Genomic DNA, 22,330 nt, shown 5'->3' with positions numbered 1-22,330 from the left:
CCACGGGTGGGGTATCGATTACACGTATTGAGTTACACAATAGGGGGATCTATAAATAAAAGTAAAGGAAAACATATGCAATTAAATGTACATTGGTTATAACAGAGCATTTTTTCATAAGCAGTTTGGGGCAAAAATCTATACAGAAAATTATAAACCCTTCCCCCCTATGTAAAAACAATGGAAGATTCCTGATCTATCCCAGAGTTCCGTGGGGTTTTGAAAATGGCGGCAACAGGTCCAAAAGTCACCGTTTCACAGAAAAATAGTAATTCAGACAAATTGAAAAGTCCCTGAACGTCATGAGTGATGCAAGGTGAGTTGCGTAGACACAGCAATGTACTCATAACCTTCTTTTATTATTGGTGAGTCCCATACGTAGCTTTTGATCATTGTTTTCTATGACGTTGTGTAGTCACTGCTTGCCCCCCCTCCCCATGTAGTTTAGGACAATTTGTGATTTTTAATTTTATTCAACACGTTTGACAATTTGTGATATCATGAATCTCAACACACTCTTACCTGGCCTTGTATGTGTGGGCACATTTTGCGCTTATTATAGGTCCCTGACTCCCACAGACCTATACTTGCTTGGGTCTTTATCGAGCTGCTACCACTTAAAATTACATCGTTCTTTATAAACATGCAACGTTAGACTATTTTTAATGACATTTTGCTATTCATTACCCCAACTAAGTGTAAATGGATATCACCTGTGCAGTGCAACTTCTGTATAATAAGTCTAATACTTGTACGTTTTACCTTACCTCAGCAATTTTTAGTCCAAGCGCGGTCATGACCAAACTTTACAGCAGCTGGACTACAGGGAAGTGAATAAGTTACTGCAGACTCACAAAAAATAAAGATGCAGGGACAGGGGGACATCCCTGCCTATGGACCGCCCCAGCCTCTCTTACCTGGGAGAGAGAGGATTGCATTCCCTTTGGATACTCATGGTACAATATTTTGTTATACAATCAACTGCAAAATTACTTAGATTTTTGAAATGACATTCATTTGGCTGGTAGTTAAGACTGTATGCTGAATTGTTAAAGGTTGCTTTAGTATGAAATATTTCTCCTTCATTGGTCCTCTTTCATATTCTGATATAGCCCTTGGGATTGTAAAAATAGGTAATTTTACAGCTAGCACTGCTTGATAACTTTTCGTAACACTGCAAGAATTAAAAACAATTACCAAACTGTAAGTGCAGCATCTCCTCTTACCTTTTAGGACCACGATCAGGAGTCCTGTTAGGATTCGGTGCAGCCGATGGGCCTTCTTTCCCCATGGATGGACACGGTTTTCCTGGCTGGCAACAGAACAGGGACCAGCCTTATGGAACCACAGCAATGCCAAACTTCTCAATGCTGCAGACATTGAACAAGGGTGGTAGAGGTGATGCAGCTAGTTCACTACCCTATGTCAATGGGAAGGAGAATCAGGAACCATTGAACAGTGCCACAGGAGGTGGTATGAGACAGCATGCCTGGAACAAGTTGGAACCAGGAGGCCAAATGATAGAGTCTAGTGTGTCGTCTTTACACAGTGTTGGAGGGCCGGGCCTTGAAGGGGGACCACTGCCATTGTCACAAAAAGGTACATTGTACATGTACATTTTGTTACAGATTACTCTTTGCTTATCACTTACCGGTGCCCTGCTAGATAAACATAACGTAAACTGGAATAAGGCTAGAAACTTAGACAGGATCACAATAAAAACAATTGATTTGTACATGTACATGTACATGTACATGGTTTTATATTTTGAGCTCTTCAAACTCATCACAAATTTTATGTATTACTTCATTTGCCATGCATAATGGAAGCAGGATCTGTCAGAGGAAGAACTTTGATCACAGGTATTTTTTAACAATTGTTGCACATGTGTGTTTATGTTACATGTTCAAATCTTGCATTCTTATCAACAGAATGTGATTATTGACTTTAGGTGTTGAATAGTAATTGTAATCATACAGATTCATAGAGACAAGGGAAAGTGTGTCAAACTTTTGCTAAGGTCTTGGTTCTGTCTTGTTCTGACAGATGCAGATATGATGGAGCATGTTCGAGCCAAGCAGCATGCTCACCTGATGAGTCATATGCACCAGCTCCAGGCGTGGCAGAAGGAGCAGCAGGAGCAGTTGCTACGGCAACAGATGGAGCAGCTAGCCCGCATCCGACAGGAGCAGGAGAAGATGAAGAACCTGTTGGTGGCTCAGAGAACAGGGCACTGGGGAGGTCAGCTTTGCATTTTTCTTATGTATGTGTCTTGTCATCTATTGTTCTCCTTACATATCTTATAATTGAGGCAGTGTTCTAGCCAGCACCTGTCATGCTGTCATTTGACGGATGTTCATTGTTCACGATGGACAAAAAATTTGCCCAATCCATAATTTTTAATGAACAAAAATCGGCGTGTAGAGATATAAAAAGAGCTTAAAGTTTTGCATAGAGTTGTCATCAAACTAAGCTTAATCCACCAGCAAAATTTGTCCCTCAAAATGCAAGAAATAGCGTTTCAGAGGGTTAAGATTTCAATATTTTCCAGGGGGCATATCCCCCTAGGATTGTTGCACCTTCAATGCGCTGCCTTGTGGCTTTGGCGCTCGACAGGATGTTCCGTCAAACAAAATTGAGATGACAGGTAAAAGTTTCTGGCTGGCTGTAACACTGAATTGAGGTAAGACATAACTTAAAAAGCAGTCTATGGGCCTTTATTTTCATGTAGGGGAAGTGAAAGCCCCATCATCTCCAAAGCAGAGGAGCCCATCTCGATCCAAGTCAGGCCTGAGCCCCACAGGTAGCCGCCAGCCCCTCAGCCCTTCTCACAGACCGTGGGGCAGCAGGAGTCCACCCAGGTCTGGCCCGGGTTCCAGCCCCAGTCGACCCAGGAGTACCCTTCCCGATGCCTTGGCTAGAGCATCCATGTCTCCCAGAAGACTGGCTCAGTCATTTCTACCTCAGGTAGGTTTGATACCTTCATTTACTGGTTTTGCTATATGTTTTCCTGGTGTACAGGGTTGAAACACAACCTAGAGCCTGAAAAAACAAATACAAGACTACTACAAGAAAACAAAGACTACTGTACATGTCATACAATAATAATGTGGACTTACCTGCAACTTTATTTGTAGGATGATTTGCCACAAGCATCAGAAGCCCATGACTATTTGAGACAGAGCAGGACACAGGTACCTGTACCAGCACCTACTGACAGTGATGTCGGGTCAGTCATGGATGATGGGCCCCCTTTGGAAATGGAGGGGGTGTTCCCACTACCTGAAACAGCCTCAGAGATGGAGGATGACCAATCAGAGGACCATGTGCAGGTCAGTTAGAAATAGCATGTTCTACCCAAGTAACCCTCTATTTAGCTTTAAATTACTTTTATGTTACATTTCTTTAATACAGTTGCTCCACCCCCATCTGAAACATTTGTTTGTGGGAGGTCTACAACTCAACATGATCTGTTACTCTTTTTTGCCATCCAGGAACAAGGAAATAAAACAGATTCAAAGGGCTTTACAACACCACCTAGCAGCCCCCCTGAAGATAGCAGGTCTCACAGCAGTCAGGTAAGGTTGAAATAGAAAGGTTTGTAGAGAACTTGTTTGCAACTGCAATAAAAGTGTTTGGACAATGGACATCAATTGTACATGTGAGACTATTGTACAGTACAAAATGCTGAGTTACTGTATCAAATGCAAATTTTGGAGCTTGGATAAGCTCACTTTCCTGAGATGCTATACTCCGTTGCAGGGCTCTGGAACACCCGAAGATGAGAGACCTATCAAACCACTTTCTGCTGGTGAGTACCTGATCATGACTATTATTTCTTGCTAAATTGTTTTTACAGAATTCAACCATAGATTCATAAATCATTTCATCTATAGTGTATATGATGAATTCAGTCAGATATAATCTCTAACCTCGTTTGATATCTATCTTAAATTGACTGATTTCTTTTACAGGGAGGCCTAAAACTTTTGAACAACTTCTTGAGGAGAAACTACATCTGGAAGAATCTAAGGTGGAATTCACACTAGACAAGAATTCCACATTATTTTTTTTACTGCTCACAGTCTATTTTGACTTTTCATGTCATTTTGTGATTCGATTTTCTAAATTTACATGCAGATAGAGTTTGAGTTCATATACAATGTAACAATATAACATAGGATTTTGAACACTTTCAGAAGAACACCGAAAACGTAGATGGACTTAAACAAAAAACTGCCAAGAGACCATTTCTGAGGAAAGGCCAGGGTTTGGCTAGATTTGGATTGACTCAAAACAGGACAGCTGGCAAGACACCCCCCTCTGAAGATGTGCAGGAGAACAAACACACTAATCAGGCTGGGAGGTCTGCAACTCAACGTGAAAAAGCACCCAGCAGTAATGACAAGGTATTAGGAATATAAATAGAATGTGATTTTTTTCCTTTTATGATATACAACTACCAGTACAAAATCAGGGCTCGAAATACTGGGTGCATGTGCACCTGTGTGCACCCAAAATTGGAGCTGTGCACCTAATTTTTGACTGTGGGTGCACTAGTAGTGCACCTAGATATTTTTGTAGGCTATAGGGTAAAGGTACTATAGTACACTAGTAAACAGTATCAGAAAAAGCAATATAACCCTTTGTTGCACTTTCTTTGATGCACTACTTGTCTGAAAATTTGAAGATTGGAGTTCTTAATTATAATTATAAGAGCATTAAACTGTAATTATGTTTTGCTGACATTCAACTTTATTTCATGTGGTGCACCCAAATTTCTTTCTGTGCGCCTAATTCTCTTGGTAGGGTGCACCAGTGCACCTATTTGCAAAAATGGATTTCGAGCCCTGAAAATGTAGTTTCTTCAGATAACATGCAGATTTTCTGTGAAACAAGTTACAAGTGTGTGTCTTGAATGATTATTTCTGATCATGTTCACATGCAGGTTCCATCTCAGAAGACAAGTACCCATTCCACCCCTCCAACCTCCAGCGCAGTGAGACAGCCCAAAAGACTCATCACCACCCTTAAGCTCAGACCCCAGCCAGTTAGGAAATCTGTAGCAGGTGATTGTTTCTGCATTAACAATAAGTTGGTTCTCTATAACATGGATATAACATCCTGGGAGGTTTATGCCTCCTGTAGTAATAATTAGAAAACAAAAAACAACTTCTGATTCTGTATGCCAAATCTGTGGTTGAAAAAACAGCAGTTAGAGAGTTGACCGTTGTGATGTATTATTTTGATATGAGTCGCTTGTTTTTCTATTTGACAAATGAATTATTCAGATTTTCCACCCTCTTTCCTTTGCAGTGACCAAAGAAAAAGTCACCCCACAGCCTGCTGTAGCAAAAGAACCAGTTGATAATGATGATGCTCCACCTCAGCGATATATAAGACAAGATAAGGAGGATGAAGACAGGACTGCTGAAGTTCATGGCAGCCCCACCTCTGTTGCATCATGGGATATGTCCTTCCAGACCAGACTCCAAGAGTTGGAGCAGAAGGAACAGGTTAAAGAAGACTTATATGCAACGTACATTTCCATGTAGTTGTTTTGGTATTTGATAACAGCTAGTGATTTAAAGTACTTGTAGCTTACATGAAGTGAACTGTAAAGTCTGTCATAATGATTTGTTGTTGTTTGAAATGCAGTTGGAGGATGAGGAACTGAAGGAGTTTGAGTTGCTGGAGAGAATGGCAGCGAACATGTCTTCCTTCATTGGCAGCACTCCAGCCCAGACCAGCATGTACAGGAGTCAGGGGCCATCTAGGGTGAGTTTGCAGGCAAACAAGACATCACAACATTTCTATTAAACCATTCCTACATGTATATATTTTTTTGCTCAGTCTAGTGCTTGTAATAACTCCCGAGTTTGAGGAAGTGCCTGGAGCACATTTAAGGGGAAGGGATAGCGACCCCTTCCTGTAAAGATACACCCTGCTACTGCATGAAACATCAAAGAAACTTGCTGACCTATGTGCCACTAGGCACTGCAATGTGAACAACAACCCGTGCTATAACTTTGTACCTTAATTTTCAAAACAGGCTACCCAATTTAGATCATGCAGAAAGATAATCTTTCTTCCACTGGATGCATTTGAAGTTGCAGAGTTTGGATGACATGTCATTTCCTTCACCTGCTGAAACTACTAACTTTCTATGCAGTCTTTGAGACAACCCTTAAAAGGTGACAATGAAGAACAGAAGACGGATGAAGATGATGTCCAATTGGAGCAGAGTTTAGAGGAGGAAGACAGTGACTTGGACAGTACCATCAGAGAACAGCCAGAGGGAGAGGATTGGGGGCAAGACGAAGATGAAGAGAAAGAAAGCAAACGAGATTCACCACTTGAGACAGCAGTCTCGGCTGAAGGCACTGAAGAGTTGCAGGATAGAAAAGATGAGGAGAAAGAGGATGACAAGGGTTCTGAAAGGTATATGATGGACCGAAGTTCACAAGCAGTTCACATTAACTTCACCAGATTTGAAATTAGACACATACATTTAAGACAGAAAGTTCTCAAGTTGATTTTTTTATAATCTTCAAGTTCTTCAAGTTAACATGTAACAAATAAAAATAACATATCATATGTGCAAAAAGATGGAAAACACAGAACAAAGACTTTTGTCTCCTATGCATATACAATGATAAAAAATTGTCTATTCTCCCTATGCCCTGCATTTCCAAGTTAGTAGACAAATTCAGACACATTTCAATTATCCAATTTGCAAGAAAATAATTTTAAAGTGTTAAAATTGTAAAACATTTTTTTCTTCCTTAATGTTATCCCAGTGGCCATGATGCTGCAGCAGGGGTGTCGTCCCAGGCACTGCATGTGGATTTTGATGATGATGACAGCTGGGGGGACATGACTAATAAAGAACTAGACGAGGATGACCACGACACTACATTAGATGACAGCATTATCGCTGGCTCTACACCTCTCGACACGTCCACACCACCAGCCAAGGCAGACAGACTGGGTGGGCCATTTTTTTCCTTATCATAGGTCATTCTCAAATTTGGTTTTAGGCCACACTGATTTGGTTATATGAATGACATTGGAACATGCACCAAATTTCGTCTGTTTCCCCCCAAAACATGTTTGCCACCGTTCTGTAACTATGTACAAAGAAGCTGCAAAATGAGCAGAGATATAGTTGAAAATGAATACTATTGATGTAGATGTACTTTGTGTTCAGTCATTAATTTTGCTCAACCTTCTGGACCACTTAGATTTCATTATGAAAGCAATTTTTTTTTGTCCAATTGTTTTCTTTGCTCGCTCGCATCAGTTTTGGGGCGTCCAAAAATGTCATCCATATAATAAAATCAGCATGGCCTTACTTGTTAACAATGATAGTTACTACAACTACTTTTAACATAAAAATTGTATTCACTGCTACAAACACAGGTTTTTCCAGAAGAGGACAGAATAGTCCACCTTCTGATGAAGCACCAGCTTCTGTCAGTGTTGAACCACCGCCCACATCCGAACTGGTCGCCAAGCTCTTCCCAAAGCTGAAATCAACCAAACCTAAAGTCTCTGTTGAACAGGTGAACAATTTTGAATTTATGTAGACAACATTCAGGGCAGACTTGAAGCTCTTCAGAGAGATCCATACTTAAAGAATGTCTATTTTTAAAGTCAGTACAGTAAATTTGCTCCCTTGATCATTATTTGAGCCCATTTAATAGATTGTGATTTTACATAAATTTTACTTCAACATTAAAACATTGATAGCTATAGGCCTACAACAATTTCCTTTGACATGAATGTTCCAAATATTGTACTATTATGGCATCTTCTACTATGGTTGATGTGTATCATTGCCCTTTAACATCTGTACTTTGTGATTCTGAAATTCTAAGTTTGTATATTTTCCAGGAGGAACAGCAGCAAAAGCTGCATACCGCTGCAGAGAAGTCTGTTGGGGAAGGGTTCCAGTCTAAAGTACTGAGAGACAAGCTGGCACAGCTGGAGACGGAGATTGAGAGGTTCAGACAGGAGAACACTGCTCTAGCGAAACTTAGGACTGACAGGGAAGAGGTACGGATACTCGTACTGAACTATTAGTGATTCTTGCATGTATAATGCTGCTCCTAGCAATATATCAATTAGCATGTATGTGAATAGTAAAATGTGCTTCCTAAAACTTGCTTTACCTCCACTATCCTAGAATGTCAGTGATTCTGTTTTTGTGTGTGGAAACTTTGCCATGGCCCATACCTTCTTGGTTTTCTTACAGGGAATGCAGCGTCTGCAGCAGGAGATGACAGAATTTGAGAAACTGAAATCAGATGAACTGAAACGGCTGGAAGAGTTTAGACAACAGGAGGCAGCAAAACTCAAGTATGAGACAGTATACTAGTAGTACTGAGGGTTCAGAAATATTTGGGGCTAGAGTTCCATGACCCCATAACTTTTTCAAATGATGTTAACCTTTTACGAGTGACCTATCATAAATGTATCTCATCGATTATGCAAATAAGGTCCTTATTTGCATAAATTATATTAGCTGATCATCTTCTCTACCCAAATAACACTTGTTGTTTTACTTTAGCCTTTCAACTGATACAAGAAATCATGCAATTCTAGATATTTCCAGAAGGAAAGACATGTTCTTTAGTGTAGTTTTTCCTCTCATGTTTCAGGAAGGAAAGGAAGTTGTTTGAGCAGCATAAGAAGGCACTTCTCCAGCCAGATAAGAGGGAACGGGCAGAGATAGAGGAACTCAGGGAACAGGTAGGAAACACAGCGACTACTGTAATTCTTGATATGTTAACATTAACTTAATTTTAGCTACTTTCATGGACACTAGTCAACTTCTAAAATTCATCATCGCAAAACCATTGTAGTTGATCACTAACATTTGAGACATTCAATTTTTTTTCTCACCATTTAATGCAGTGAACTACTCACTTTTCCCTAAACTGCTAAAATTACAAACTGCAATATAAAAGGGATTTACAGTTTTTGATATCCTGATACTGTTTCAGTAGTTGTTCCTGGGATAGTTACTTATGATTAGTTTCACTTTGGGCACTGAAACAACAGGGTGCCTCTGTGAAGCTCTGACTTGTTTGACCCAGGCTTCATCAAAGGCCTTTTTAACTTATTAATAAGTCAATGAATAATGCAATACCTTTCATGCTGTTTCCTATTCCAAGGGTTATAGGCCGTAGTGATGAAAGACAAAGACTTGTAGCCTCAGACACTTATATATTCTCACAAGTAGATTTACATGCACATGCACGTACATATAATACCAATCCGGACAACACTAAGCTGCACAAAGTCAATCTTGTCTTCGGTCTGGAAGGAATTTACAAGCAGGTAGTTTTGCTTCATAATATGGTTTGTCCAGATACATGAAAACTATGAATTTGCACATAATGGCCATATACATAGGAGTGCTTGAGTTGAGTACAAATATAAAGATAGAAGATTAAATCCTCAACCTGTTTTATTCCTAGCAGTGCATATGGGTCAGAATGTCTTTCACACAGTATCATATTAATGAATGGAACACACATGATCTGATTATTGTAGTCTTTGTACGCTGTAGCAATGAAACAGGTTTGAGAAGGGGCTCTCTTTCCAGAAATACATGTATTTGATAAGTATTCTTACATGTACCTTGCTTTGCTTTAGATATATTGACCATCATGAGTTTTTCTTGGCTTGTGACCTCTTTCCTTTGTCATTACTACACAGCAGTGTCCAAAACGAGATTGTTCTGACCACGTACATGTACACTAAGTCCTGAAGTAATGTTTGCATGCATTTCAGTTTCCACCATCTGTTTCTGTTCCTTAGTATCGTTCTGTTTGCTCCGCTTTTTTTCTTCTGCACTTTTTGGCCGACATGTACGTGTACAGAACCCGGGCAGGAATCTATAAAATTGCTGTCCTATAGCTTCCCTCAGATCGGTCAGTCGGACGATACCTGCAAGTGGGTTGACCACTGAGTTCAAACAGAAGACCAAAACTGCCCAGTGCATAACTTGCTTGTACATATCTTTGTCCGGATATGTTTTCTGTAATATAAATTTGACAGACAGTACTATTAAACCCAATAGCCAGAACACACCTGCAACAATGGTAAAGATCATGACTGTACGAGTCTTTTGTACAATACTGGATTGGAAACCTTTGATATGTTCCATTACACATTGCTGTTTCCCTTTCCTTTTTTGACAATTGGCAACACTGGGTTTGAAGAACTCTCTCTGCTTCCTCTGTTTCATTGTTTGCCGTTGCTTTACGGCTTTATACACAATGATGTTCACAGACAGCAAAGTAATAATGAGGAGGAGTGCCAGAGATGCAGTGAATATGATGTACTCCAAGGGCAGAACTCCTATGCAGTGTCCATGTCTCAAGTTTGGTTCCTCCAGACAGTTCCACCCCATCACAGTTGAAAATAAAACAAGAGCAAGAACAACCCAGGAACACACAATCGCTATACCAGCACTGCGTCTGGCATTAGTAGCATGGCTGTAGTAGAAAATCGGGTATTTAACCGCCACAAACCTGTCCATAGTCAGTAAGTTCAAAGCAGATGCTGACATAAACTGGGAATACATAGTCACATTCCTCAACAGTAATACATTGAATGGCTTGTAGCTATTTACATTGTCATGGACATGCCAGAGAATCATTGCCCCTGCCAACAAGTCAGTCACAGCAAGGTTTGCGACATAGAAATACATCGGCTGGAGGAGTTCTTGCTTAGCAATGATTCCCCACAGCACAATAATATTGCAGAGTACAATGGTGACTCCTACAAGGACATAAAGGACAGTCACTACCTTGCTCAAGGGCGCTTCTTCATACCAGGAGCAGATGTCGACTGCTTCGTCATAGGACATGTTCTGTTGCAGGATGTGCCAGGCGTAGCATTCAAACGGATCTGCATGGTACAACTCGCTAGGTCCCAGCATTGCAGCAGAACTGTTGTTTGACATGTTCTCAGTCTCCTCTTTTCTTATTCCATCTTGTGGCCAAAAATCAGATCCTGACACAGTTTCTGTCGATTAGTTAAGATACAGAAACTCAAGAGAGTTGTAGCAGCTACTTGGTTGCTGATTGATCCTGTATCTCATATCCTAGTCAAATGTTGCCTGTGAATTGTACCTGCTACTTACATCACACTCAAATGGAGGAAACAGCCCAGCTTTGCTCACAGGTGGTTCTCTCAGCTACTGCTTCAGCTGCTTATGTTCATTGCCCCCAATCCTGGACTTGTGTGTTCCTTATCCTTTGACAATCAGATCTTGCTGTTGAAGCTCCTATGGTGAGATGTCCATGAATGAGTTTTCGTCAGGTTAGTGGATGAATCGGTGTTAAGACTGCAACCAAAAACGAGTACCTGCCAGGCTGCCACACATTTCAATAGTCCTTCTGCTACCTTCCTCAGGGCAAAAGTCTCTGACTGGTGAGATGGTGTGCTTTCATGTAAAGAAAAAAGCTGTACTAAGTAATATGCACAATGTACAAGTACGTCAGAGTCTTACAGTACTTTGATAAGTAGCTTACATGCGAGGATGTTGAGTCGCTTGCTTATTGAAGTGACTACTTCCACCTCAATGAATAGGATTTCTATGAAGCTAATGGTATGCCTGTTTTACATGTATCCGCCCAAGATGGTAATTTTCTAACCTCAGATTGATGCAGTCACGCCAATGCACTTATAGGATAAGAGAGTGGTTCCTGTTCACCAGTAGATAAAGCTAAAAGACATTTTAAAAGGTTTGATTTAAACCTTAGATGTAAGGTCCTCCTGTGTGATTTTGATGTACTTAAGTATATGGCTCAGGGGATCAAGACAATGTTTTATAGATAATGGGGACCAGAAAGGTGATCAGAAGACAGAACAAGGTGCACACACATTGGTTAACTGACTGTAGGGCCAGGTAAACAACATCAACTCCTGGAGGTTTGAGAAATATGGCATCTTAGCATAATGACAAGTTTAAGGGGTTGATGAAGAGTATGATCAATAATGATAGTGACTGTTTCTTTTTCTAGTATATGGCAGTCGGTCTTTTCGTTTCCAACTGTAGCCGTCATATTTTGTATTCATTGTAGCATATGATCAGTAACTAGTACATTTGCATGTTAAGGCTGACGCCAAGGCCCAATTTGTCTGTACATTTAAAAGTACAATGTACATGTACAGTAGGTTGGTTTTACGCCTGTTTCCTTTTTAACCAAAATTACTACATAGCTTTTTCTTCAACACCCTTACTTAGTAAATAAAAGCACTCTGGCACAACTTTGCTTTTTTGGCTCAATTTCAAATGTGCATAAGTGCATTGGCCTTCGATGAAAGTTACCACAGCTTTCAGTTATTCAGTTTTGTATGCCAGTAGAATACAAACACATATGTATGTCTGTCTGTGTTAGCCTGTTTCCTTTTAACACATATGTATGTCTGTCTGTGTTAGCCTGTTTCCTTTTAACCAAAATTATTACTTAACTTTTCTTCAACACCCTTAGTTTCCCTAAAAGCACTGCTTTGCTTGATTGACTCAAAAATGAATATGCATAATTTCATTGGCCTTGGATTAGCACTTTAAAGTTACCACAGCTTTCAGTCATTCAGTTTTGTATTCTAGTACTAGCCTAGTAGAATATGTCTGTCTATAGAGATATGATTAATGAACAGAATGTACGTACTTTGAATTCAAAGAACCCAACAACCTGTATGTTGTATGTTGTTAAAAGCCTCTGCCTTTGAAGGCCTATTGCTGAATCTTGCAAAATTGCATGTTACTTTTTAAAAGTCAGCACTTACATTATATGGATTACACAACTTCACAATGATTGTAAGATTTACCAGTCTCGAACAGCTATGAATTATGCTGGAAGTTTGAAGATTAAGCCATAGCCATAATGCTCCTCATGTATATACAGTGTATTGAACCTTAAGTACAGTGTATTTAACCACTAGTAGCTGTTTGGCACCAAGTCCCTATTGGTTACAGAGTAAGGCAGCAGGGAGAAGGTTGATATACAGGACTGGTTTAGTACTGAACTACACCAATAGATAAATAGCTAAAGGTTAAGATACCTTTTTTCCCCTCCAGGTTCAGGAGTTGCAGGATGAACTACAGAGGAGGGAACAGCGGTGGCAGAGCAGCCTGAACCGGTTAAAGAACCAGCTGCAGGCGGCTCAGAATGAAAGCCAAGAGCTCCGGGAAGAGCTGCGAATGATGGAGAAACAGAGGCTTGATGCCTGGAGTAAAGCAGAGACTAAGGTCAGGTCTTGAAAAGTTTTTTACATATTTTTTCTGTTTGTTTTTCTGTTTGTTGCAATCAGGCATTCACACCGCACACCAAAACAAAAGCACAGAAAAACTTCAGCTTTTGGACCTTGCACACTTTTTATCTATTTGTGTTGATCTGTTAATAACTTTAATGGATACATATTTATTGACTACAGAAGAGGGACCATGCCCCAGTGAAGGCCTTCCACAAACAGAAAGTGACAAAGGAGATCTCTCCAAACAAGGACGAAGAGATACATGTAAAGTCCAGTGAGGACAGTGACAAGTCTCCAGAAATGTCTGCACCACCCAAATCTAAGCTTCAAACTCACAATAAGAACCGTAAGGAAAAAACTACAGAACATTTTTCACGAGACGAGTGGGATTCTGACTCCATTCCTGAAGAAACTCCAAGGAAGATTCCCATCGCTGCAGCGCTGGAACAGCACCCCTCTGGTGTTAAGGCATCAGATGGCCCGAAGCCAAGGAGACCACTGCAGCGGAAGAAAGCAGTCAAGTTTGCTGGAGACGAGGATTTGAGCTTGGAAGAAGAAGAGGCTGATGCAGTGGAACAGCTTCAAGTTCAACATGCAGATGGAAAGGTCACTCTTCAGAGTTATTTATATAGTGAACCTCATTAAGTCTACATTGTATATTGGATAGCTATGTATATCCTTGAACTGGTAGGGCTAGATACATGTAGTTGTGGATTTACTATGTATTTGCATGGCTGTACTTTTCCTTATGGTGTCTAGACAAAGTCCATTGCAAGTGCCTGTATGTGATGTCAGTACGTTTGGTGTATTTTAGTATTGGGAGTATGTTAGTATAATGTTACCCTTTGCAATATTTTGTATTGATAGTGCATATGCATGCATCTGTAACCTGACTACACAATATTTTGGTACATGTATGTTTCAAAATTCATCATATACTTTTCCTACTACACATCATTTTAAAGGTGCAGTACAATCGTATAGAGCAAACAAGTTAAGGGCTCTTACAGCTAGTTGATGTTTGTTTGACTTTGCCCAAATGTATGTCTGACAGACGGAGAATGTTCTGAAGGACGGAAGACGTGTCATCACCTTCAGTAACGGGACAAGGAAGGAGATCAGTGCTGATGGACAGACGCTCATCGTCACATTCTTCAACGGAGACATTAAACAGATCATGCCTGACCAACGGGTGGTGAGTCAAGCTAATTATTTCAGTAACTCTTCAGCAGTTCCTTTTGCTTTACTATGCTCTAATGATACAAATTATAATTCACAATCAAGACTTCACAGCAGCAGTACTCCCTAAATAGTTATGTGGCCCCATCATTGTATTTTGTTTGCATTGCATACCTGGTAAACTGCCTCATGTAACATACCAGATTTGTACCGAACATTTATACAAGCTGCATATTATCCAGACTGATTTATTTGATCCATTCACACTGAGAAGGGCCCCTGCTTTTTTCAATAAGTGTGGTGGGTTCTTCTACGTGGTCAACGTGTGGCTCTCCTCAAACACAGGACCTCCATTTAACGTTCCATCCGAGGGTCGTCCCTAATTGAAGCTAGGTACTCAGTAAAGTGGAGAACTTTGTAAAGTGCCTTTCCCTAGGGCACAACGTCAGAATATGTCACGGGATTCAAACCCAGGACCTCTGGATTCTGGGCCAAACACCCTACCATCACAAATCAGGTGTGATCATAGGGTGTTCAGTTATACAGAATACAAAGGCAGCTCAGTGCGGTAAATGTTTGATGTACAACACAATGTACCCTTTAGCCAAACTGTCAGAAGGCAGTCACTACTAGTAATTTGAACGTCATACAAATGTATTTAACACGAATTTGAAGTCTTGCCAGACATTTTGTGTGTGTAATGGAACATGGCGCTACATGGAGCATGCAAAGGTCAATGACCCACTGTGGTTGCAATTGTAACTAACCAAACCTGTCATTGACGATAATTGTAAGCGGTGTATGATGTACTGTTGTATGTCAAGAATGTAGATTGTGTTTTACCATGTTCCAGATATACTACTATGCGGAGGCCCAGACCACCCATACCACATACCCTGATGGTCTGGAGATCCTACAGTTTCCCAACAGCCAAATGGAGAAACACTACCCAGATGGAACCAAAGAAATCACCTTCCCAGACCAAACTATCAAGTATCTGTTTCCTAATGGGGATGAAGAAAGTATTTTTCAGGTTAGTAATGTGCAATTTCAAGTGCATAAAAAAACATGGGCCAAAAATTTAATTGACATATTATTCCTATACACTCTTACTTGCTGCAAAGAAATACTTTTATTTTTCAAATAAATGCTTTTATTTTTCAGTTAAAAAATCCCTCAACGGTACTGTGTGGGGACGGCATATTAATAACCAATATTTGAAAGGCTAGGGTTGGATAGCTTTACAGGCATCTGACAAGCTTCTAGGGCTGGTCAGTCAGGCGAGTGGTAGGGAGGTTAGTCAGGCTAGTGGACCAATATCTACCCACATATACTCACAGAAAAAGTGCACCCATGGAAAAAGCGCACTGGCCCGATCATCTCTTTCCTTGCCCTAGGCAGTCAGGCCAATGAACTGAAGCAGAAAGTGATATGCTATAACTCAACACATTTCGCATGCAGGCTGAAGATTTGTAAAACACAAGAAGTGAATTTACAATGTATACCTTTAACAAACATGTTTTGGTTTCCAGGATGGCACTGTTCTAAGAGTGTCCAAAAGTGGAGACAGGGTAGTTGAGTTTGCCAATGGACAGCGGGAAATACACACCCTCAACTACAAGGTACAGTCTTCTGAAAAAAACGGCTATTCATTGACTGACAGAAGAAAAAATGTTTGATCCTGTCCATCATGTTTTTTATGGCATTGAGTACAAAAGATATAACTGAGTCTTGTCTTGTTTTCTTTCTAAATAAAAGTTATGATTATGTAGATGAATCATGTCAAATCTATTACACCATGATTTGACCTTTTCTTTTGTGAACCTCATCTTGCAGAAACGAGAGTATCCAGATGGAACAGTGAAAACTGTGTATCCAGATGGTAAACAGGAGACGAGGTACAGCAATGGGCGCATCCGTGTCAAGGACAAGGAGGGAAACATCATTGTGGACAAGAAGATGTGAAGACAAAAAGCCCAGTCCTCTGAGATGCAAACAATTTGATAGTTTGCCTATTTCAAAGAAAAAATTATTATATGGTAATTAGGCATTCACATCAATTGAAGGGATATGAGTTTGGGCATACCTGTACAGTGAAAGTGAATTTGAGACCGTATGTTAACTGCCATGTGGAAATGTTCTTTGTCTTTTAATTATATGATTCAATAATGTGCCATCAGAATTATTATTTTCCATCATTTTACAAAGTGCTGACTATTTTGTGAACTATTGTCAAAGTTTAATCTACCATTCATGATATTTATAAATGTATACATGCAAATGTATAAGCTTGTACATGTATATGTTTGTTCCCTGACTAATAATAAAGAGATAGACAGAAAGCCATGTCCAGAATTTGAATTTGTACAAAGATTATAGGCATAAGGGTACCAAGAATTTAATGCACACATATATCTGACTTAAACCCAGGAAAGACATAAACGACTACACATTTTAGTGTTGTCAACACTTGATTCTTTTTATTCTTTTTCACCGCATTCCAGCTGGCACCGATAAACTAACTATTGATAAAAATATTGTGACTCAATAAGGTAGAAAGAAGATGCTCTTTGCCTTACATACTGTACATACATGCAATGTAACCCTTGTAATGTGAGGGGATTTCGTGTCTATGTGTATAGATATGCATTTGGTTCGTATTTCACCCCTAACTTGACAAGATTCTAGTAGATGGAATCTTCATGTTACTCTTTGGTTGCCAAATACGTGCCTTGATATTTCTGACCATCCTTTGCCTGTAGTGTTGCAAAACCCCTTTCAACCGTATACCTGTAGGTATACTGTGCTGACCTTGGGTAGTGTAATGTTTTCCTACCCTGAGGGTCTGCAATAATGAGAGGTGCTGAGCTGAAGCCATTTTCCCACAAAGAACAAGTGTTCCAAACTACATTCACCCAAATTAAAAACCTTTAAAATGATAACTTGAGGCTCGTTTTAGCGGCATAGGCGCCACCTGCTGTGAATTAATGAGTGGTTTTAGAATAGTGGGCGTAAAAAATGCATAAATCTAGAACTATGTTTCATTGATGTGCCCAATTAAAGGTTTTAGACGACGTACAAAAATGTATGTGAGTGAAACATATCGGATTACTCCGTTTGCAAAACTTGTCTAACGTTAATCTTCTAGCATAGCAAATTGTGTTTGGAGCCAATATGATATAAACCTTAAAAGAACGACATTAACAAAACTTGATAAGTGATTTTTAAATGTTGTTATTTCTTTGCTAGATTAGGCCAGGGAGGCAATATATATTGTACTTACCCACAAGGCCACAGTCTCTCCAATGACTTACATAAGTTTGAGATTGCAAAAATCAATTTTTCTCTCATTCAGTTCAATTGACTCCATCAGCAGACACAATAGCTCGTAAGAAAACTCGCTAAAGACCTTTGTTGTTTACTTAGCGCTGTATAGAAAAAGTTAACCGTAGGTAATGGGGGCAACGACAGGTCAATCAGGTGAAGACAATTTCTTCTCACTTTCTTCTTTGTTAATTGTACTTTTATGTTGTATTAATTTGAGGGTGTAGGTGCTGTATGATAATGGTGAGGTAATATATTTCATAGGTTGCTTTGTGCTGACAATAACGTCGTTACCTACTTGGACTTTCTCACTCCTTGATACATCGAGTCAATGCGCCCATATAATCATTATTTCGCTCATGTTACAAGATTGTACGCTTAGCTCACATCTTTGCAATGGTATTTTTGCCTTATTTTATATTTATAAAGCATAACTTCTCTGTCAACTGATGTGAGCTCATGTATTGAGTTTTGTGTTTACGCATACTTTGGCCAGCATAACTCAAGAAGCTTGGATGGATTGCGATGATAATGTGTATGAGGGTAGGCCATGGGAAGACGAAGGTCAAGATCGATTTTGGCCTCCTAGCGGTCTCCCATGATACTACAACGGGGCTTTTTATATATTTTATACTTCAAATCCTGGCTTCTAGTTATTCCTCACTACTTTCCGACTCTCAATGCATAAAACTAACTTCACGATCTGAACCGTATATTCTACAGGCCGGGCCCGATTCACAATCAAGAGCCGATATTTCTGTTGCGAGCTGCGGGGCAAAGGTTCATGACGTCGCAGGGCAAAAGTTCGTGAGGCCACGGCAGTAATTTGCCCGATCAGCAGAGTAGAAACACCGATGATTTATGGCCGTATTTCAACGAGACTGAAACGAGCTTTTATCTGTGACTATTAGGCGGTTAATTGGTGCTTGCAAGCGAGCTGTCTGTCCTCTAGTTTACTCCATGGGGTGTTGTTCAGGGTAATAAGATACCACGAGGAGAACATGATAGAAACGACTCCGATACATTCATCATAAATGCAAGGAATGACGTACACATGTAGTGGAATTCAAAACATGGCAATGAAAAAATTGCATCATATAGTAGCTTGAAATTCCTCTATAGGTATCATTAGTTGTTTGATTTCTGCTCAATATTGCATAGGTTAATATGTGGTCGTCATTGGTTATTTTGGCTCCGTTTCAATTTTCAACTTTATTGTTAATAGTGGAAAAGAGATCGAAGTGTGTGCTTTTTTATTCAACCTCTCAACATGTCGTTCCATATCATTTTATATACACAAAAGGCTAACAGCTTCATGGTCGTACAAAAAACTAGTAGTGACTGTATGACCAAGGATGATATTCCAATCATTATGTGTGTACGTGTGGCCAATCATGTCGCGACTTCAGGCCACTGACCGGAGTGTGGTGTACGTGTGTGTGTGCGTGTGTGTGTGTGTAGCCTTCACGTGATTAATGTGATTTTGAAAACTAGAAGTAACAAAGCCCCGCAAGGCATCTCGTCAGGAAATGCCGCAAGAGGTCCCAAATTTGATTCTGATAATGGCAAGATTTTGTACATAGCATTTTGTGTCAAAACATGTTATGATAGTGCTGCGTACTGGTACTGTGTACCGGTACTTTACCGTAAAAATTGATTAGGTACAGGTTCAAAATACCGGATCATGAAGGAGTGGTACTGTACCGATATAAATTTACACGAAGTATGTGCTTATTTTGTGACTGGCCTCGAGTCATGCAACACCAAACGTGACCAAAGCGACACCTTGGAACAGCATAACTAATATGCAACAGATCATTCAGGAAGGCCGGGAATTTTGATAGCAAGGCCAAGGGAGTTTGGCGGGAGGAAACCTAGTAATGTTCTTTGAATAAAGATACTGACGTTGAAAACAGTTTATTTGGGTTTCTGTCATGATTGAAGAAGTTTTTTTCAAATTGTTCAGGTACAGGTACAGGTCCGAACCTGTACCTAAAGCTCTGTACCGGTACCTGTACCTGATGTTACGTTTAGGTACGCAGCACTATACTATGATAGTGTAAGCACAATGTGTCTGATCTACTCGAAAGAAGTCTTTCTCAGTGACAATTTAATCCCCTAGGATGATATATAGTGTGTTTGTTTCTTCTACATGTAGATCGCTCAAAGCAACTGTCAAAAACTTGCATTCCCATTATTTATCTTTAAACTGTCCTTGACTACTAAAGTATGGTGCTATTTCTCTGATGGATACAACTTGCCATGTCCACGGCATATTCTGCATGTTTTGATCAACGAAAACTTATTTAATTATTATCATATGAAGTTATTTGTATTGGATACGATCGTTGACATACTCCTTGTGATCGAGATGTCACTAACATATTAAATGTGATCAGATGTATAGCCTTAATTTGAAGCTCGAAAGGTGGTTGTCTTTTATGTATGTTGTAATTAATTGTCTCGTGTTGACATACGGTAACACGATGGTAGAAAGATGAAACAAACCAAGATATTGATACCACAACACTCCATGTTTTATTGTCATGTTTCTATTGCCACATAGTCAATATAAGTTGGCAATGTCAGACCAATGACCATAGACTAGAGTAATTCATAGCTAGAAGACACCCAGATACAAAGATATATATAATACTACACACTTCACCAGTTAGACATTATCATCACAACAAGTGAATATCATGTTACCTCAATGGTAACTCTCACATGGACGGAGTGGATAAGGGCAACATAACTAACTCTCTAATGAGATAAAACGAATACAGAACACATAACATAATAGATTCTATAACGATTTCTAAGTTTCATTGTATTCTAATTACACTATTTATGAAGATTCAACGATCCACAAAGGGTCGTTAGAGCTACTAAACCCCCTATTTCGATAGGAAAATCATCGCACATTTTCAACGTATAACAAAGTCCGCACCCGAGCACCACATAGCCTGACTAAATCGCGCTCCTAGCGGCCGGCCCGACGGTTAACCCCGGCCGGCCTAGCCAACGAGAGATTGTCATAGTAAACACAGGCTAAGCATCACACATATCTGGCTTCTTCCTTTCCCATGCTTTTCTCGTGTATACTGATTTTTGAAAGGGCGTCGTCGCAGACAATGACATGGCCACAATGATTTGCGTTTATTGGACATTGATCTAAAGATGTATACTTATTTAGGTTTACTACTTATCAGTTAAGCTGGGCTGATCCAGGCATCACTATCAGTATCTCATCGGCATCGGCTATGGAGCCTGCACGAACAAACTTTTCACATACGAATAGCAGAGTGACTGTTACAGGTGTCCCGTGTCCTTGATTTATATCAGTCTGCGTGCCTGTATTGAGCGCATCGCCATATCCAAACTTCACAATCGGTTCGCTGACGCGGCGTCGTGGACTGACGTTTCTCACTTCGCACATGAATGAAGGATAACCAGCTAGGCATCAACACTTCCGCATGTTTTTGTTGCTCTTGTGACTAGCACACCCTCGGCCTCTGATGGCTCTGTTGAGTTTAGTGACTCACGTAATACCCACTCGGTGTACCATCCTCGCTCTTCCCATATTTAGACCCTAGGCAAGCAATAAGACACAGTCAGTGTATCAATTAAGTGAAAGTTTTAAGATGCTGTCTTAATCCTGAGTCTTCGTCTTTAGACTTAAAGATTCCTTCCTGAGTTTCCATGTTTTAGAGGAAGATCAAGTTTAGTTAGGCGTCACTAAGATACTCTCAGGATTCAGTATACGTTAATGTAGGACCCTTTTTCAGACAGAAGAAATAGCACACATATAACTACAAAAATCATCTATCTGCAAATACATCTGCAAATAATGTAATTGATTCAATCGATCCGATTCCAACAGCCACGTACATGCGTAACATCCATACGTTAGTGCAATGCTTGTACTGGCGAAGCCACGCTTATATACTTAAAACATATACTTACTCAGCAACATTGAAACAACCGATTGTATTGATGTAAATACTAATGACCGATATCGCGAATGAGTGTCCTACGGATAAACGGGAGCAAAAACAAACATAGCAAACATACACGAAGTCTACCTTTACGGCGGAGAGCGAAGCAGAGCCCCTCTCCTGTCGCAGCCGGGCGTCCGTCTGGTCCCGATGGAAGACAGCCCTGTACTGCCCGGAGCGGCGGCGAGCCGGCCAACCCCCTCCTCCGGGGCCCATACTTCGTCTTTTGTTTCCACGCATCATAGCCAGGCGCCGTTTACTTGATTATCCACATGTAGGTGTCACTTTATATGGACGGGCGAGATAATCATTAGACAATGGGAACTGATAGCTATCTTAGTGGTCCACATAAGGAGTTGACAAAAACAAATATGTAGCGCCTCCAACGAACGAAATGTTGCTCTCTGTGACAAAATCGTAATGATATATCACAAAACTGGGGCAAATCAATTATCACATGATTTTACAAAAAAATTTTTTACGCGTCACTGACGCGTCATCTAACATTTCCCGATTCAATCCGAACGCAAAACACAAAGTTAGAGATGAAC

General features: G+C 40.1%; 2 protein-coding genes and 1 long non-coding RNA gene across 5 annotated transcripts; 1 reads left to right on the top strand and 2 right to left on the bottom strand.

The window, feature by feature from the left end:
* Positions 1-186: 186 nt before the first annotated feature.
* On the top strand, positions 187-20,008 carry LOC136443613 (centromere protein J-like). Of its 3 annotated transcripts, none has more exons than XM_066440944.1 (25): positions 187-316; positions 773-956; positions 1,234-1,599; positions 2,047-2,241; positions 2,732-2,967; positions 3,138-3,332; positions 3,495-3,578; positions 3,763-3,811; positions 3,975-4,033; positions 4,203-4,409; positions 4,949-5,069; positions 5,317-5,516; positions 5,659-5,778; positions 6,173-6,441; positions 6,801-6,991; positions 7,423-7,565; positions 7,897-8,058; positions 8,258-8,361; positions 8,664-8,754; positions 13,103-13,273; positions 13,459-13,884; positions 14,333-14,473; positions 15,311-15,490; positions 15,990-16,079; positions 16,294-20,008. In XM_066440944.1, the coding sequence occupies exons 2-25, from the start codon at positions 866-868 to the stop codon at positions 16,420-16,422; spliced, it is 4,020 nt and encodes a 1,339-aa protein (XP_066297041.1). In that variant the 5' UTR covers positions 187-316; positions 773-865; the 3' UTR covers positions 16,423-20,008. The 3 variants fall into 3 exon arrangements, with proteins under 3 accessions (XP_066297041.1, XP_066297026.1, XP_066297035.1); XM_066440929.1 differs by having other exon boundaries at positions 4,200-4,409; XM_066440938.1 differs by having other exon boundaries at positions 205-365; positions 4,200-4,409.
* On the bottom strand, positions 9,169-11,024 carry LOC136443635 (cannabinoid receptor 2-like). The gene has a single exon (XM_066440954.1). It carries the CDS (start codon positions 10,976-10,978, stop codon positions 9,719-9,721), a length of 1,260 nt encoding a protein of 419 aa, XP_066297051.1. The 5' UTR covers positions 10,979-11,024; the 3' UTR covers positions 9,169-9,718.
* Positions 20,009-20,296: 288 nt separating the features above from the next.
* LOC136443660 (uncharacterized) lies at positions 20,297-22,121 on the bottom strand. Its single transcript, XR_010757186.1, has 2 exons — positions 21,867-22,121; positions 20,297-21,373 (listed from the first exon to the last, which is right to left on the bottom strand). It is a non-coding gene; the product is annotated as an uncharacterized lncRNA (long non-coding RNA).
* Between the last annotated feature and the right edge of the window lie 209 nt (positions 22,122-22,330).

Source organism: Branchiostoma lanceolatum, chromosome 1 (genome assembly GCF_035083965.1).
Source record: "Branchiostoma lanceolatum isolate klBraLanc5 chromosome 1, klBraLanc5.hap2, whole genome shotgun sequence".
NCBI classification, from domain to species: domain Eukaryota; kingdom Metazoa; phylum Chordata; class Leptocardii; order Amphioxiformes; family Branchiostomatidae; genus Branchiostoma; species Branchiostoma lanceolatum.
This window is presented reverse-complemented; position numbering and strand designations above follow the sequence as displayed.